Below are 19,480 nucleotides of genomic sequence, written 5' to 3'. Positions count from 1 at the left end.
ATGTTACAGCTTTAACAATTCCCCCCGCAAAAAAAGTAAGTTATGTCAGCTTGGATTTAGAACTATTTATTATTCTGTTGGTTCAGAAGCTATTATTTAAAAAAGCACATTTCAGGAAACAAGATATGATTTTTTAGAGTGTCATTTCTTCATAATAGTCTGGCAGTTCAAGCTCCAGTAAGAAACTAGACCCTGTCACACATATAGGTAGCTTCTGAGAAAGAAGAAAACATAGGAACAATGGGCAAAATTGGATTTTTTTTTTAAAAAAATGAATCTTTGCATATCTTAAAAATTCATTTACCTAGATATGATTTTCTGAAGATTCAGAACATCTTGCTTAGCCCAGCCTGCACTTAAGGAACATCTATGGAAAAAATAACTGCTGAATGAGAAGTCTGTATACAGGTTTTTTCTTCGAAATTCTAGTCTGGATAGGACACCCATAAACATCATTAGAATTGGTTTTTCCCTTTGGTAATACTATACAGTAGGATAAATCTGAAAAATCTTCATAATAGAACACTTCATTGTCTTTGTTCAAGCTTCCCAGTCAGGGTTGATGTCAGCCACAAAGGGACCAACCTAAAAATAGACTGAGTGAGAGGACTAGAGCTTGCCCGCTGTCAGCTCCTCACGTTAGCCCTGAGTGGAAAATTCAGGTGCTGCCTCTTTGTGTATAAACACCTCCCCTTAAGCAAATCAATGTAGCAGTCAAAGCAGTTTCAGTAGCCTAAGGTGTAACACAAGAGGCATTTAGAAAGCTGGCAAATCAACATTTTTGTCTAGGCATCAAAATGAGGCTGATGTTTATGTTTATGAAAATGAGGACATGTTTATGAAGCAAAAGATATCAAACTCCCCTTAATTGTGACTCAATACCTAATAACAACTATATCAGAACAGATTTTATTGTTGTTATTATTATTATGTTCCCAGGTCGTTCCACACCAGCATTGTTTCTACACAGTACTAAAGCATCTGGATGAAAAACAGGAAGAAAAAAAATCTAATCATCCAGCTGTTTCAAAAATCCCAGCTGTTCAGTAATAGGCAGAGAAGAGCCCGCATAATGACAGGACAGAACAGACTCACAATGCAGGTGACAGTAGGAGCGCTCGGGATGTGCACTGCTATGACCTGATTTATAAAATAGCAAGACATCTACTTAAATCACACACAAATAGCTCCTGCTAAGAAATGTGTGAACAGAGAATGGCAATGTCCTTCATACTGCAGGCTCAGATGGACGTAATGATGTGTGACAAGAGTGGAGTCTTGGGAAGGTGGGCGAGCCAAGCATTTTTTCTGTCTGTCTCTTCAACCTTAAAATATGCTTAGTAATCAGGTGAAAGATCAAAAAGCAAACAAAAATGACATCTCTGTATACTTTACTTTTTCTTTAGTTTAATTACATTAGAATCTTACACCATTACTCATCACCAAACCCCTTCATGGAAGCAACAAAATATTTTCAAATCAGATGGCTTTTTTAATCTCTTGCAAAGGTTATAATGTAACTAAGCCTTTATAAAACTGAAAGGGGGGGGCTTCCAGCATGTGGTTTCCAGCATGTTTTAGCAGTAAAGGTAGGATTTACCTCCTGTGACATGATCTCTGAGAGTGACACCATGGGTGTACAAGGAGGAAACGGCAGTTCCTGAAGAGAACTGCTCCCATCTAAAGATTCCTCTCGATCCCCTGAGAGAATAAAAATAGGCTGGCATCACAAGATGACTCACACCTTGAGATACTGTATGTTGCTTCATGCTTATCTATCTAATCTAACCCTTTCTTTCTCACACTGCCTGGAAGCCTGTGAAATATGTGGATTCTGATAGTGAAATGACACCTCTTCTCTGCGTGGATGAAAAGCAGTCACTGCAACAGCTAAACCAGCAAGGAGCATATGACAGCAGAGTTCTAATTAGGTTGCACAACTTTTATGATTTCTCCATTCCTCTAAGCATTACACACAAGCAATAACCAACATAAACATACCACATAGCTTTACATTAGTGATGTTCATTCCCAGAGCTTCTGTTGGTTACCTAGCTCAGCTTCAATGTACGACCAGTGCCTAAGTGTCAATCTTTTAAAGATGTGAGAATACCCTTTGCAGAAGGGAAAAGTGAGTTTTAGCCTGATTTTGCAGTGGCGAGTGTAGCTCTCACATGTAAGTGTTCCAGGAGACAGAAAGCAGAGAATTGTGACAGTGGGACACACACCCCCATATGCCTACTCTAGGAGATACATGCACTCTTCTGGATTCCTTGGGTTAGCAAAAATATACAATTAGCATTATAAAATGCAGCTGTTTTTAGACTGATCTAGCTAATCATTTCAACAAATTGATGACTTCATTTAGGTATCACTCCTTGCTTCTTGCCCACCTACCTCCTACTCCACCTGTCTCTCAGTTGGCTCTGGTCCTAGATCCTAATTCTATTCTGGAAGAAATTGGTCAGGAACTCTGAGGTCACTTATAGATACTCAGAAAAGGTACCCTAATATTCCAACAGTATCTGTTTACTATGATACAGTGAGCAGGTACATCTTGTGTTGTATTTTATAATTACTGAAGTCAGCTTGAAAACAGACCAAAAACAAATGTTGCAAAAGAAGGCATCAAATACACCTGCCATCATCCAATCAATGCACAAGTGCCTATTACTATGTTAGAAAGCCAAAGTGGTTAAATGAAATCTATCAATTTAAATATAATATTGAAAGTCAAGGAAGGGAGTACAAAAATGCAAAGGGATTGCATTATATTCTCAGAAAGAATGAGTTAAATAAGTCACTATTTCTAGGCTAAATCTCTCTCCAAACAAATAGTTCTGACTATATATTGCAACCTCCAAATATATTAATTTCTTAAAATGCTTAGCTAGAAATATGCCTGAAGTTAATAAAATAATATGAAGCTTAGGATCTCTAACCACTCTTTTCTCAAATCTCATTCTATTATTAAGACAATCAACCTGAAATTTAAAAATTCTGGGAGAATGACAGCTAGTTTATTTAAGAGCAGCCACTGGCAGGTCAAACACATTCCAGTGAATGACACACACCTAAGAATACATAGGCAGCACTAATTGGCTTCATGTTTTGAATGCAAGCACAAAGTTGAGTAGGTATGGAATGGGAGAGCGATATGGAAGAAAACAGGGTAGGGGAGCAAATATGAACAAAATGTATGAAATTCTCAAGAATTCATAAAAAATATTTTTAAAAATAGATAATGACCTATTAAAATTTTGTTTCAACCAGAAATGGCAAGTAAGTAAATAAATCTTAAAACAAAGGCTTTCCCTAGGGAGTCTATAACCTCTTCACAGACATCAGTCCAAAGAGACTCATTAATTATTTCCTACTCTCCCTGGTAGCAACTGAAAGCCTCGTTTGGATCGTGATCCCTACCATTGAGAAGGAAAAGAAAGACTCACTCATGTGCTATCAACGCCATGAGTGTTCTTTGGGGAAATCACCAATCCATTCAAGTACAAGCTTATTCAGTCTATAAATAGAACAGCATGCATCTTCCAAGCTAGGGAATATGGTCCTTATCATGACTGGGTATGGATTCAGATAATTATCATCTGGTCTTATTCAAAAGCCTGTATTCTCCAACTATTTTATGTGAATGCCTTCAGAAACTAAGAGATATTAATGACATAAAACTTTTAATATTATAGTTAAATTGGACAATTGAGGAGACAAATCCAGCAAAATTTACAAGAAAAACACAGAAAGATAATAGCTTTAGGTAAGTCTAATTTCTAAAGACTACTAGGTTCCTTTCCATGTGCATCTTTTATAGAATGAAAATAATGTATCTAAAAATAAACATTTTGCAATGTCCTATGAAGGAAAAATCAAGCTTTCTTCCTGAGATGGACACTCCTTGTCCCTGTATCCCATGGTACTCCTCAGAGGTTAGCTCTAATGCCATTGTAGGTCTAAGACACAAAATCTAACCTGAAGTTTAAAAAAAAAAAAAAAAAAAAAAAACACTTTTCAATCCTTAAATATCACCATTTCTCCACAATGCATATTTTCTTACTAATGGAAAACTTCACCTTTTCACTTCAGGCTGTCTTTTTGCAATATCTCAAATTACTCATTTGCTTATACACATTTTGTCCTAACAAAGAAAGAATAAGGAATGTATAATACACATAACATAAATGTATGATATGTAAATGTGATTCTTCTGAAACAAACGAAATTAGTTGGTCCAGCTTTAGTTGATACTCAGACTCTATTTATATAACTGCTTTTTGAAGCGGTGGACCTCCACTAACCAGTAATTAAAGAAGCTGTGGGCCAAAACATCCTTGCTCTCCTGATACATGGAAAAGTGAAAAGAATAAAGCACATTTCTGCATGATATTAATGTCTAGAAGAAGAGAGACCATCCTCTATATTTACTGGGTTTTCCTAGATGACTGTTAAGAATACTGTTAAGATGGGCTAACATGTCATCTGACATTTCACAGAAAATATTAACCTGCATATTTGATCCATAGCTACTTTCTGGTTTACAGTATCTACAACAATCGCCTCTTCATTATCTCTGAAAACCACAGGAACCAGACAAAACTGCCCTGTGTATTTCATATTTATCTTCTGCACTGGCTCATCAGACTTAGCTGCACAATTAGGTCTTGCTTATTTTCTGAATTCTGATTTTTTTTTCTTTACACAGTGTTTTTTGAGTCAAGGTTTTGATATGTATCCCTGAAACCATTTATGTAACCCAGGCTTGTCCTGAACTGGTGACCTCCCTGGCTCAGCTCCTCAAGTGCTGGGATTAAAAGCATGTGACTCTAAGTCCAGATCTGCATACTCTATTGATGTACCCTTTTATGGCTTTGTACTTCCAAACTGTCTATGTATCAATAGAAAATGGAATTCAGAGCCTGAGTAAAGACAGTCCCGAATGACAAACCAACTATGAATAACCTATAAAATAGATCACTCCTAGGTCAGAAAGCAAGTTAATTAACTATTTCTGGATCAAATCTCAAAGTCATCTAGATGCTGGTGACCACCATACAAATTTACATTTTAAGACACCAGTAACAGCAAATAGATATAAACTAAAGCTTAGGTCAGCCCCGCTGTGGCTCATGAATTGGAGAATATAATTTCCAGGATGATAAGGCTTCATAAGGAACACGGAATTGGCCTGATAAATCCACTCTGATCCTGAAATCTGAATGGGGGAATGCCTGGCTCTCTCTTAGAGCCTCAGCTGATAAACATGTGCTATGCTCTTCAAAGGTACCAAGTCATGCCTGGGGTTTAATCTTTCTCCCTCCCCTCCAAAATGATCATATTTTCTGAACCTCAAATTGGACCAGATGGCCTGATACATATTAGCATACTTTTATGAAGAAGATACTGTGAGAAATCAGGACTGCTATGGAAACAGACAACGAAGCCAGAAATAAAATTCCTATCACAGTCCTAATCTTAATTTACTTTTTAGAAGTACATATTCCCATTTACTGAAAAAATAGCCTTGGTTTCTTCAATCTTAAACAAAAAATATTTCATCAGCCTTCATTCAAATATGAATTCAGATCCCAGTATTAGAAAGCAAGATTGTGGTCTAATCTAGGGAAGCTACATTGGTCTGGAAAATTATATACTTAGAATCAAGTTTCTTGTCAGCAGGAAAACCAAGCGGTACCTTTTGTCCATATCAAATGTCCCTTGCAGAAGAATTCAGAATGACTTTTGGGTCAAGAAGATTTCCTGGAACAGGCCCTTTTGTCACTGAATGACAGCCCATAATCATTCTAAACTGTATCAATAAAAAAAAAAAAGACACAAGATATCCATTACACTCTGCATGGCGCACATGAGCATGTCACCACAGGAGCACTTTTTAAAATGTAAACAAAATCTACATATATTTCCACTTGACTTGGTAATGACATTAATATGATAGACACACCAGTGCCCTGAAAATTGGCAATGGACAACACCATTTCTGATTCTGTTGAAAAGCAGAGTTCTGCTGTTATTATTTAAATCAGATGAAAATTACTTCCCATTGATTGATAATAACTTTTTATGAACTAGGACAATACATATGTTAGCCCTGTATATTTTCCTTGGTTATATCTATTCATAGTTTGGGTTTTATTTAAACATATGCATGTTTAATGAAAAGGGCTTTTTGTTTTGTTTTTCAAAGCTTCAATGGTTCTATGTGAAATAAACTCGACAAGAAATGCAAAAATGCTTGTAAAGTACTACACGCGTCTAAGCATAAAATGAGTTCCCAGCACAGGTCAGAACACTATGAAAACACTGCTCTGCAATAAAGAAAAACAATAAAAATATTTACTTACCAACCTTCACTTGTATGTATTCAACTGGAGACAGAGGAGGTATTTTTCACTAATTGAATACTTTCCCTTTATAAGTTTGTAGAATAAAGAGCTTTAAAATACACCCTATTGACTCAGTTTGGTTTATATTTTAAAATTCTTGGTTTTTCAATTAATTTAACAATGATTACAAATATTATGATGTTGTTACTTTAAAAAAAAAAAACCTCTGCAGATGGTGTTATCATCTCAATAGAGTATTTAGTTAAATCAAAATGGTCTTATCAACTCCATAGTAGAATTTGGGTACTGAAGGGATAAAATAAAAATGTACCCCAATATTCCAATTTGTATTTTTAAAAAGAAGTAAAGAAATAATAAAGCTTAAGAATCAAATGACACAGTCTATGCACAGCTCTCGTGATTTCCCTGGACCAACCATCATTCCCCTGGCACCATCTCCCTTTCACAGAAATGAAAAGAATATCTGCTTTTCCTTTCTTTCTCATAACCATTAGGTATCACTGCTTCCTTTTCAAGAATTTGCAAGAAATAACAGTGCATCGACCTGTGAGAGATGGTGTGATCTGGATGTCATCTGGAAAGGGCTTCTGACCCTAAGCATAATGATCTTGAATGGGATTGCTTCTGTTTTTCTTCCCTGTATGATAAACCTGTACATATTTCAAACCTGTATGGTGGCATCTAAGAAAATACAGTTTCCTAAATCAGTTTACAGAGCAACATTATTCCTTGGTAGAAAATCTTCACAAAGGTCTTAAAGCACTTTGCATAGCTTGAACCTGGGAATCGCTGTCAGTTCACAGGTGAACTGAACAGCCGACTTCCACATGAAGAAGTGCCACTTGCAAAAATGCCCACCCTCAAGGCAAAGGGCCTAAAGCTTTCCTCTCAAGGTAGAATTAATCCACACACCCTAAGATAAATGCATCTTGCATGGAGGAAAACACTTTGAATGACGATCTAATATTTGGTTTGAAAGCACATGACTGACAGTTCCATCAGTTTTCCTAAAAAAAAAAAAAAAAGAAAGAAAGAAAGAAAGGAAAAGAAAAAAAAGAAACCTCTGTAAGATAAAGGAAGCCCCAGGATTCTTAATTATCTGTAGCTTATGAAGTCTCAGAATTATCAATATAATCCATATCACCAAATAAACTTAATATAACTTTTCTGATTTAGAAAGGAAATGCCAAAGAAACAAAGAAATTCTGAACATTTCTCACCTTATCACAGACAAAGCATTACTGTTACTTCTACAAAATACTCAATGAATGCCCCATGCTAGAGAACTGTTGAATAATTTAGTAATCATATCAAGCACTTGCATTAAACTCAACATTTCAGAGCTTTCAAGCTTTCCTTTGCTTTCCTAAATCCTGGGACTTAATATGCTTTTCTACTCATTACAAAAAAAAATGAGGTGTAGACATGTTTAAGTGACTTTTGCCAAGGGATTATGACCATGCCTGTCAAAGGCTCATTACATTTTACTCCAATGCAATGTATTAGAACGTCATTGTATTAGAACATCTGTACAATGCATTAGAATGTCATCTCTGGAATCCTGATCACAAGGTGCCACCGTCTCATTCAATCATCTCCACTGCTTGCTGCCTTTCCTTCTCCAGAGTTCTAGCAAAATGTTTCCCTATTAGTGTAGAGAAAAGACAGGAAGAGAAGCATTGATTGACTAGAACTCTTGTGAATTAACTAGAATTCACTTTAAACACCATTAAAGGAGAGGGAGAATGTATCCAGGGATTTGGAGGACCAAAAGTATTTGAGAAAACCAATTATAGGGGTGGTGTGGGGTGTTTTCTTTGTTATTTTTGGTTTTAATGGGGTTTGTTCACATTTGTCACGTTTGTTACAGGCTGAAATGGCAGACACGGTGTTATCCCACAATGCTCGGGACAACCATTTTTTAAGAAGATTTTATTTTGTTTTGTTTGGAATATATATATGAGAGTAAGGCCTCTTCTGTGTTTTACTGAGTGATCTGAGCTGTATTTCATGGTGACACAGTGGTGCAAGGCTCATCACTTCATGCTTCCTCAAATTCAAGAATACCTGTTGTCAGTTAAATGGAAGTGTAGTCCTCGGAGACCCCCTGTGATAAACATGATACTGATTACAATGCCGATAAGAAACCAAATGTTCTAAAACCATTCCTCTCTAGCTCAGTTTTAGCAGAGTGCTTTAGCATTTGAGGTGAATCCCCAAATTTTGTGTTTGTTGTTTTTGTTTGTTTGTTTTTGTAGCTGCACACATACACACATACACAAAATGGACTAAAGTCTAGCATTTTGGTGCATATTTAATTAAAAAAAAAGACCTTAAGCCATAATTGCTGTAGCTGCTTGGTGCCTTATTTCTTCAAGAATTCTTTCTGTGCATGCAATAACTTTGGTTAAATTATTCTGGACTTAAAAGGCATAAGAGTATTTAAAATAGTACGGTTTCTGAAGCATCATTGTAACAAACCAATTTCAAAAGATTCAGCTGCTGAAATTTACTTCATAGTCCCTTTGTAGATCAGTTGTTCAGATTTTAAAACAGGAATCATGTGCTGTTATCTGTGTAGTCATTAGTCTCATGAAAGGAAAAGAATGATAAAATAAGACTAAGAAAGCATTCTTCCAATGATTGTCATTGAACTGATCAGTATTTTAGTAAACATTCACAGTATGAAGTCTCTCTCGGTCTTCAGCATAGAAAGTAGTGCAAAAGAAAAAAATTCCAGTCTCATGACCTGTGAACAAAACTGGGTACATTTCCTCCAGAATGTTAGGCATTTGCTATTATACCTCCCCAAAATTAATAATAAAATATAATCAATTTCTAAAGGCCCCTGCAGCCTTTTCAAAAGTTAATTTCCAGTTAAAAATAAACTTTAATTAAATCCAAGATTAAATTGTGACCTATATTCTATTAAATAATTTACTTTCTCTTTTTTCTACACAGTAATTCTTACAATTTCTAAAAAAACAACTACAGAATCCAAAGACATAGGAGATATTATTAAAACACTGATAAAAGACTGCTCAAATTCATTAGTTCTTACATAGTAAATACTTCAGAATGCCAACTTTTCCCATCACAGCACAATTCCCAACAATGTTGACAATTTACTTACATACCCACGTGCACACACGCTCACACATACACACACACACTCGCTCTCCTCAGGACCATCTTTACTATTAACATTTTTCCCATTATGTGCAAAATTCTTGCATTCTATTAAAAAATATAAAGATAGATCTGCTCTATTTAAGCCTCCCTCTTCTCCAAGATGTATCATTTATTTGATATGCAATACAAATTTAGTCACAATTATGCCATGTATTACCATTAAACAGTGTACTACTGTATGCATTGCAATCATTTGCATATTTCATTTTCATAACTGCACTCTCTATGCATGAATATATTTGGAGATGGGGGAGCAGTGGCAGGTGGAGAAAGCGATTCACACATCGGTCTCCACAGCCTTTGCATTAGAACAATTGTTTTTATCTGTCTCACTATCATCCCCCTTTCCCTGACACTTCTCTTCCTTTCCACATAGAGATTCCTTAACCCCTTCTTCCATCTCTAGATACTCTGACTTGTCCCCCAGGGATGAAGAAGTGGAGCTCCGAAATTTCTTGAGCAAATTAGAAGGGAGGTATGGACAACTAACTGCATTTTGTGTCAGCTGGGTCTGCTCCTCATTTTCAGTCTCTCTGTGGTAGAAATAGTTAAAGTTAGACACAATCACCGGCACAGGCAAAGCAATGGTTAAGACACCCGCGATGGCACACAGGGACCCCACAATCTTTCCTCCCACTGTGATGGGCTTCATGTCCCCGTAGCCCACAGTTGTCATGGTTACCACAGCCCACCAAAATGCATCCGGGATGCTTTGGAAATGGGTAGTGGGTTCATCTGCCTCTGCAAAATATACAGCACTGGAAAAGAGAATGACCCCGATGAAGAGGAAAAAGATAAGGAGGCCCAGTTCCCGCATGCTGGCTCTGAGGGTGTGGCCCAGGATCTGCAGGCCTTTGGAGTGTCTGGAGAGTTTGAAGATCCGGAATACTCGGACCAGACGAATGATCCTGAGGATGGCAAAGGACATGGCCTGCTGCTGCTGGCCATTGCCACCTCCTTGCTGCTGGGCCAGATCAGTGCCCAGAGTGATGAAGTAAGGCAAAATGGAGACAATATCAATGATGTTCATGATGTTTTTGAAGAAGAGAGCTTGGCTGGGGCAAGCAAAGCATCGAACCACAAACTCAAAGGAAAACCACACAATACACACTGTCTCCACGATGAAGAAAGGGTCATTGAATATTGTGTGCCCTGAGTTCTCCAGGTGGGATGCCGATGTGTCATTCAACAATCTGCTGTGCCCACCTGCACTCAGGGCCATGATGAGATCTCTATCATCTCTGAACTCGGGCAAGGTTTCCAGGCAAAATATGACGATAGAGATTAAGATGACCAGGACAGATACAATGGCTATACCCCTGGCAGGGCTAGAACTCTCTGGATATTCAAAGAGAAGCCAAATCTGTTTTTTAAATTCATTCTCTGGCAGAGCCCTGTCCTCCTCTTCTCTCACAAAGCCCTCATCCTCGCGGAACTTGAGCAGGGCTTCCTCTCCCAACTGATAGAACTTCACCTCCTCAGTGAAGATATCGAAGGGGACATTGACTGGCCTCTTCAGGCGGCCTCCTGACTGGTAATAATATAAAATGGCGTCAAAGCTGGGTCGGTTCCTATCAAAAAAATACTCATTGCGCAAAGGGTCGAAGTACTGAGTCCTCTTCTCAGGGTCTCCCAACAGAGTTTCTGGAAACTGGGCCAAAGTTTTCATTTGGGTTTCAAAGCGTAGGCCGGACACATTTATCACCACACGTTCACAGCAATCACTGTAGCGGACTGAACTGTAGCCACCACCACCCCCATCATCCTGTGGCAGCAGGTCTGTGTACGAACACCCATCCCCATGGTCATCTTCACTATAGTAAAACCTTCCCTCCTCTTCCTCCTCCTCTTCCTCCTCCTCATCTTCCTCTTCCTCACTCAGCTCCCTCAAGATCTTCTCTTCAGAGCCACTGGGCATCAAGTCTGAGCAATGAGGAAAACTGCTCTGCCGATGGTGGAGTTTCTTCTTTTCAGTTCGCTGACGACGACGCCTCCGACTCCCTCGGCTGCCTTGAGGATCATGGGAAGAGTAGGCCCCTCTCGTCTGGTGGTGATGATGCGGGCCTCCACCAGAACCCCCAGTGCCTTCAACAGCAGCCGTGGCAGCTGCCACAGCAGCAGCTGCAGCCGCCCTGGAGTGAGCAAGTCTCTCCCGCTCTCGGGCCCGGGCCTGGGCTGCATAACCATAAGGCATATGACTGTTGCACCCTGAGCTCTCTGCACTCACCATTGCAACCTCCATGGTGGTGGTTTGGGGGAATGGCTGGTTCCAGTTGTAAGAGAAGAAGAAAGAAAAATAGGTCAGCTTATTTTCTTACCAAATTAAGGTAAGTTTGGAAGCCTTAAGCAGATTGCCTGGAAGACTTAGGATATTTTCAGTCCAACTTTGCATTTTCTGTTTTTAAATCAGCACACCCCATGCTCCCTCTTCTCAGAGATTCAGCGTTGCTTTCCAGAGCTTGGCTAGTCTAGACAACAGCCTAGTGCTCCTCAAACATAAGTCATGAAATGTTGCGGTCTCCCAAACACCTACGTGTTTTGGGGTAGATGTTCAAATCGGGAAGTATGTCTGGGATGCGGTTGATGATGACGCTACAAGACTCAAAGGCAGCAAGAATCTGACAGCCAGAAGTTGTGCCTAGAAAATGAAATATATTTTTCTGCGTGGAAATTGTCCAAAGCCCAGTCCATCCAATTTAAATAAAATGTAAATATGTCTTTAGTCTTAGCACTTGCCTTCTAGTGATGGCTTGACCCATGTTAAGATGTGGCTTAAAATATGTCCAACCATTGCTGCTCAGTCTATGAGGATGATTTCTAAGATCATTAAAGGCTTCATGGACCCACAGACAATGTCAAGTTGTAGAAAGAGGCAAAGACCATGGAAGGCAGAGAGGGTGGAAGATGAGGTTCCAGCAGAGGCAAACCCAACTCTGAGGTCTCCATAGAAATCAGGAAATGAAGAACATCCTTTGGCTAGACTCATTCAGAGAATCACTTCACCTGAGGAGGGATGGGAAACAAGCACAGGAGAAAAATAAAAAGAATCAAACCATAGAGAGCAAACAGCCCTTTAATCCTCATACACTTCTTCTCTTGTCCTCAAGCAAAACATGAGACACACACCAGGAGACCATAACTTTTCAAGAGCACAGCGCAGGATGCTCTAAAAATCTCTCCCACTCAACATCCATCTTGCTTTCTTCTTTGGTTATTAGTTCAGCTCGGTCCTGTGTGTGTGTGTGTGTGTGTGTGTGTGTGTGTGTGTGTCTGTGTGTGTCTGTGTGTGTCTGTGTGTGTCTGTGTGTCTGTGTGTCTGTGTGTGTGTCTGACTGTGTGTCGTGTGGTAACTCATCTATTTTGCTTCTGTCCATTCTCAACCCACATGGGTCTTGCTTTCCTCTGCCCCTTCACCAATGCCAGGTTTTAATTTCCACCAGCATTCTCTTCACTCCACACTAGCAATGCTGTGGCTGTTTTCATTATTCATTTATCTCAAGGAATTCTCTTTAAAATTTTCACTCATAAAATGTTGCTGAATTAAGAACCCTTCCACTTTCTTTTTATGACTTTACTCAGAATTAAAGAAGTGGGGAAAAAGAAAAAACCAGTTGTCTTCAGTCTAGACTGAAACTACTTGAATAAACATCAATTATCTCACCTGTAAAGTGTAAACAACACAGTCCATCATCCCCTTCCCCCCTACACACACCTTTGTAAGGACCGACTGAGATCATAGATGCTACCAGATGGCACACTATCATGCACATAATGAATGGCAATGATATGACAGTTATGGATAACACAACATTAAACTATGTTGTCACCTATCCACAGTCTTTGCCACTGTCTAAAGTAGGGAAGGACGGAACTTGAGCAAATCCAGGGTACTACGACACTCGCCAGTGCCTGTAAGAAACTGAATCTGGCATTCTCTGATCCCATGAAACATGCCCTGTTGTTTTCTTCTCTACTCCAGCTTCCTGAACACTCCCTACCACCCACAGCCTCGAAGCAAATCCCAGTTCCCACATCTCTTAGTAACCATCCCCTCTCCTTGAAACCCCCGTGTTCACCTGCTCTACTCTTCTGGAATGTGTGGATGTTGCCCTTGGAGTGCACGCTCTACCCCCTTTTAATCTTATCCTGCTCTCTCATTCTCCAATTCACCCCACAATTTTTGGCAGACCCCAATCTGTCCTGCCATCACCTCCCGGCCCTTTGCTCTCCTAAGTCCATTGAATTCATCTCCCCAGCCAGAAGTTCAGAAACCTTCTGCCCCTAACTCCAGTCTCCTCCTGCTTCTTCCAAGAAGACTTCTAAGAATACAGAAAGTGACCCAAAGAATTGGGAAGGCTGATAACAGGTAGAATTCAGGGCATCCTCTGGCTTCTATTATTGGAAACACTTGGGCAGCATGAGAGCAATGGCTTTGTGAAGCCATTAACAGGATCCTACCCTTGAGCACCTGCTGCTCTTTGCTGTTGGTGTCCCATAAGTTAAATGACAAGCAGGAAAATCACACACACACACACACACACACACACACACACACACACACACACTTGATTAGACAAAAAAAAAAAAAAGAAAAGAATCCAGGAAATACACCTCAGAAGTTATCCCTGGTGACATCTCCTCCTCTGTCTGACTCATCACATCAGCTTACATTCAGAAGTGTTTACCATGGAGAGGTCTCCAAGACTTTACTTATAAAACTGTCCTATGGCTACGTATGTTCACTGTGGCATGTCAGCCAACATCCTTAAGATTGGCACAGTCCAAATAGCCTGGGAATTTGTTCAACTTCTCAACATCCACAGTTTGCATAGATATCACTTTAATAAGTCCTGAGTAACTGACATGCCCATATATTTACAAATGTACAGATCCCCCTCCCACCCAAGCACCTCCCCCAAAGGTCGTGGATTAGAGGATCTTCTAGCTCACTATTAACTCTACTAGCTCTAGAACCACCTTCTTTCTGCCCTACAGCAAATGCTTCCTTATTCATTTGTTTATTTAGGCTTGTTAATTACTGTTTTTCTAAGTCACTCTTCCACATTCAAAAAGCAAACTGTGTTCCTTTTCATTGGCTCCTAGTTACCTCACTATCCTAGAGAGACAGAAAGAAGGAAAGGGAGAAGAGAGGGAGGGAGAGAAGGAGGGAGGGATGGGGAAAGGGGAGATGGAGGGAAGAAAGGGAAAGAAAGAAAGAAAGAAAGAAAGAAAGAAAGAAAGAAAGAAAGAAAGAAAGAAAGAAAGAAAGAAAGAGAGAGAAAAGAGAAAGGATAAGCCCATCAAACCATTTTTCCAACAAACCCAATTAGTTTAAAATCTCTCTTTCTCCAGGTATTTATCTTAGGAGAATCAAGCATACTTTGTACAAGAGACCTTTGCAGGGGTTTTCCTCCTCCTTTCTTAATACCATTAAACTAATAGGATTTTGCAAGGTACCTATTCCTGTCTCTATACTCCCAAACACCAGCCAAGCATCCCTCTTTTCCTCTTATCCAACAACAGCAAGGCTGTTTTCCTCTCTAGATGCTAATTTCTGCAACTGTGGTAGGGTGGTACCTGAACCAAATCTGAGAGAAAATCAGAAAGAAAGGGGACAAAATTAACAATTAAAAAGGTGATAGAATCAGACAAGTCAACACCATAAGAAACACGTACTTCATTGCACACCATTTATCCAGTCCCTGTGGACTGCTCAAACACTCTGAAAATGCATGCCATCCTAATGTTGGGAGAGGCAGCAATACAGACCCGCTCATCAGCTGTTCGCAAAGGAGAGGAACGGTGAGGCTGGGATCAGGCAAAACGAAAATGATGCTGAATCTAAACCCCACCTCACTGGGGAACGACATCTTTAATTGCGCCCTGGCCTCCAGACCTGGGTTCCCGCTCAGGCACATTAAGCGGGGCGCACTCGCCCCATCCCCTGGGTTGCCCCCAGAGCGCCGCGTTGCATCTGCACCTCCCTTCTCCCACCTCCTGGTTTATTTTTAACCGCCTTCCATTCATGTCCTTCTGTCACATTCTCGATATTATTTATTCCTCAAATGTCCACAGTTTCTCAACAGCCAAAAGAGTAGGGTGGGGAAAAGATAAGAAAGGTATCATACTTACCGTTCCCAGCAAGTGAGAAAAATAAAAATAGAGAAAAATCCCCCGGCGATTTGTTTCCCCCCTCAAGCTGCAACAGCTGGAGGAGGGGCAGAATCATGGGGGGTGGGGGCGCAGTACAAGAAATCACTCGGATTTGGCAGGTGGAGGCTCCCAAATATCCACGGAACAAGTTCTGTCGCCTTGGCCGGGGTAGGGGGTGGGGGGTGTCACAGAGTCCTCGTTACTGGAGCCCAGAGGTGGGGATTAGGGACGCCCCAAGGTAGACCCCGGAGATTCTTGGTTCCTCTGGAGTTCGGCACAGCAGACCTGGGCTGGGAACGGAAGTCAAGGTTCCCCCGAAAAAGACTCAAAATCCTAGACAGCAGCGATCACTTGTTAAGCCTGGATTCCTTCTCCAGTATTCATCCCAGTCTCGCTCTCTAGCTGGCTGCAGGAGCAGCACACGCCTCCCCTAGCTACCAGCGCGCACGGGCGGGGGCGGGGCCAGGCCGGGCCGAGGGTGTGGCCTTTGGGGCTGTCACCAGGGGCGCCTCCCCGCGTGGCTGGGCGGGCACAGTCACGACGCTGCGACCCCACCCGTCGGCCCAGCCCCCACGACTGCTTAGCTTCTGGAAACCGTCCCGGGAACACTTGACTATCACCCCCAAGCGAGGAGCAAATCCTGGAGACAGATGTGTCCCGCAGGAGCTGGAATAGAAGTCCACGCCACAGTACAGGTGCCACTAGAGAGATTGGGAAAGGGACTTCGATGGGAAATGCAGTCCAGAAATTGGGGTGGATAGCTTGGGGCGGCTTCCCTCCCTGCCCTGATCTTTCTTCATCTCCTCTGGCACTGGTCCTCTGTTTTCTTCCAGAATGTGCAGGAGTAGGGCTCAGTTGCATCTCTGGCGAGACTGCAGGTCCGGGAACCCCTGTTTCCCCCTGTGAGTGCACCCCAGCCATAGTTTCAGTCTTCCTAGAACACCAGAGACTGCAGCCTCAGCTCCTGGGTTGGGCCTCCCAGGCTGGGAGAGAAATCAACTTTACCCATGTATAAGACCATGTATTAGAGTGTGAGTGGTCCAATCTGGAGAGTGACCCTGGGTGAAGGTTACTTTGCACCAGAAGCATAAGTCGCAACAGGAGGGTGGTTGGAGGGTTTTGAGCAAACTGCAAAATGGCCTAGGCTGGAGACTTTGGAAGGCTGAGGTGACAGTCACCTCTGTGAAACTGCTGCTGCGAAAATACCTGAGTCTTAACCAGAGGCTCCATGTAGGGGCGTTGGGGAGACTTTATATTCGTGTCCCTATCTTTACTGCCATCCACCTACTTTTTTAAAAAAGTATTCCACGTTACCAAGCCCCTCAGGCAGGGAAGTGTGTCCCAAAAAAGGCAACCACATCCCAAATGAACTTTAGACGGTTTCCTGGGTGGTTAGTTTGTGAAATGACTCTGGGACATAGATGTGGGTGTGCAATTTTGAATAATCCCCAGAAAAGAAAGGTTAGCTGGGGGGCGGGGGGAGAGGAGAGAGGGGAGAGAGGAAGATCAGGTTCAGGTCTCAGGGCATCTTCCTAAGCAACCCTGATGGATCAAGCAAGCACTATGGTACCCAGCTCCAACTACTGGAGCAGATCCGACCTGGGTTGCTCAGTTGGCACCTGGGTTGCCATACTTACAGGCAGCTTTGTTCGTGGGCCCTATTGGGCTTCCTTCTTTTGTGATTCCCAATTAATTATTAAGGGAAATATTCCTGAGCTGAATTATAGATATGCTGTGTGCACTGCACTCACCTCGTCGCCGCTGATGCAGAGAAAGACACCTGGAAGACTGCTGTACTTGTTTAAATTTTAAATAATGGGGGGGGGGAGAGTCCTGAATTGGGATTAGTGATAGGGAAAAAACAAACAAATAAAAACCTGGTGCAGGGTCTGGTTTCTCTAGCTTCTCCCAGTCAATGCCCCGTGAGATTTTGGCATGAAGAAATTTACCTGGGAACACCCTCCACCCCCCACTCTACTTTGGTCATAGTGGAGGACCAGAGACAAGTACCCCCAGGCAGCTCTGGAGAACCTGGATGTTCCAACTCGTTCCGTATTGGAGCTCATTCCGGCAAACAGAAGGGCTGATTTCTCCAAAACTGAAAGCAATCATGTTCACTTCCAAAATAGGCTAGGTCACTGTGCAGTCTCACAGGTGCCAGAAACAGATGATGAACTTAGTGTTGGACCATCAGAAGGATGTTTCTTGGGGAGATAGAATCAGGACTGAGGGCATACATTATAAGATCCTGGGACCAGTTTCTAAAAGCAATTTGTGAGATCAATCCACAGCAGCTATGGAATGCTTCCAGGGAGGTGAAAGACAAGATTGAATAATGTACTAAAGATAAAGGTTCTAATGAAGCTTAGATGTCTTAACTGGATCACATGGAAATTTTTCAAATTGTGCTTCTATAGGTCATTGGCTATTTGTTGTTATTATGGACCAGAGAATTTTGAACATTTAAATGCTTGAAATCTTTATAAACATCTTTATTTCTTAGCTGTCAGGAGGAACAACTACTAAATTGTAGCAATAACACAGCTGAATAAAAGCCATTCTGATGAAGGTACTCATTGAATGAGTATTTCTTGAATACTTGGTCATGACATGTAATAGTCATTGAGTGACCAGCCCATCACTGACTATGTTCCAGCTTCTCTGCATGTACACTGTCTTGTTTAAGAAGCATGACTAAACACTTTGTATGACAGGTACTATTGCATCAGGAAATTGAGAGTTACATGGGTTATATAACTTGGCTAGAGATGTCTAACTTTTGACATAGTAGCAGAATTAGGCCTTATATGTGTGACTTCCCAGTGTGGGCAGAGTCTGTACTCAGTGACAGCAATGTTGCACAGTCTATGCCCACATCCCCATGTAAGCTAATAGCCGTCACAGATTCACAGGCTGGTGATGAAGCAAGACACCTCATGCTGTGATACAGATATGAAAATGCTGTGTCTGGGGTACAGAGAACCTAACAGCATCCATTCTAAAGGGAACCAGCAAGGACTTTCAAGAAAAAGAGAAAAGTCTAAAGACTCGTGAGAGTTAGAGTGGCTATTATGGAAAATAATTGGCTCCTGGTGGTGAGGTAGGGAGCACTAGCAGGTGGAACTGTTGGGTTAAGATGAGACTATCTGTGAAGATGAGATGTCCCTCTCTCAGCCCTCTGCCCCCATTCCAGCACACACACATACAGACATTTGCATGCCCACATATATACTACCCTTTTAGCTCTCTGCCCCCATTCCAGCAGACACAGGCACGCGCGCGTGCGCGCGCGCGCACACACACACACACACACACACACACACACACACGTGCAGGCACACATGTGCAGACACAGGCATGCACACACATACACTCCACTTTGCCCACTTAAGTATTTTTTTAATAAAATAACAATTACATTTCTTTCCCTCATACTCTTAGGAACTCTTTAGAAGCACACATGTTGAGCAGAAAGATTTTTATTTTCCTTTACTTTTTTATGACTGATAAAATATCTGCTTTGACTAAGTCCTAAAACTCTCTTTTCTTTAGAAAAGTGTTCTTGCCTTTCTTAATCATCACCTAGTCAAAACTCCAGAAGCTTCTCCACATCCACACCACACTTACCTATTACCTCAAATAATTTATCCTTGGCTTTGAAGCCTCCTATTCGTGGTACAAATATTCTTCTGTTCTCCTTGACTAGTGTGTACTGGTCCCAACTGAACAGCGATGTTCAGTTTAGCCCTCATCACCTCTTCAAC

The 19,480-nt window shown here is 41.2% G+C and overlaps 1 protein-coding gene across 2 annotated transcripts; it reads right to left on the bottom strand.

The window, feature by feature from the left end:
* Positions 1–8,616: 8,616 nt before the first annotated feature.
* On the bottom strand, positions 8,617–16,245 carry Kcna4 (potassium voltage-gated channel subfamily A member 4). Of its 2 annotated transcripts, none has more exons than XM_028882392.2 (2): positions 15,696–16,245; positions 8,617–12,566 (listed from the first exon to the last, which is right to left on the bottom strand). In XM_028882392.2, exon 2 carries the CDS (start codon positions 11,803–11,805, stop codon positions 9,841–9,843), a length of 1,965 nt encoding a protein of 654 aa, XP_028738225.1. In that variant the 5' UTR covers positions 11,806–12,566; positions 15,696–16,245; the 3' UTR covers positions 8,617–9,840. The 2 variants fall into 2 exon arrangements, with proteins under 2 accessions (XP_028738225.1, XP_028738226.1); XM_028882393.2 differs by lacking the exon at positions 15,696–16,245 and adding an exon at positions 15,333–15,688.
* Between the last annotated feature and the right edge of the window lie 3,235 nt (positions 16,246–19,480).

Source organism: Peromyscus leucopus, chromosome 4 (assembly GCF_004664715.2).
Source record: "Peromyscus leucopus breed LL Stock chromosome 4, UCI_PerLeu_2.1, whole genome shotgun sequence".
Lineage (NCBI taxonomy): Eukaryota > Metazoa > Chordata > Mammalia > Rodentia > Cricetidae > Peromyscus > Peromyscus leucopus.
This window is presented reverse-complemented; position numbering and strand designations above follow the sequence as displayed.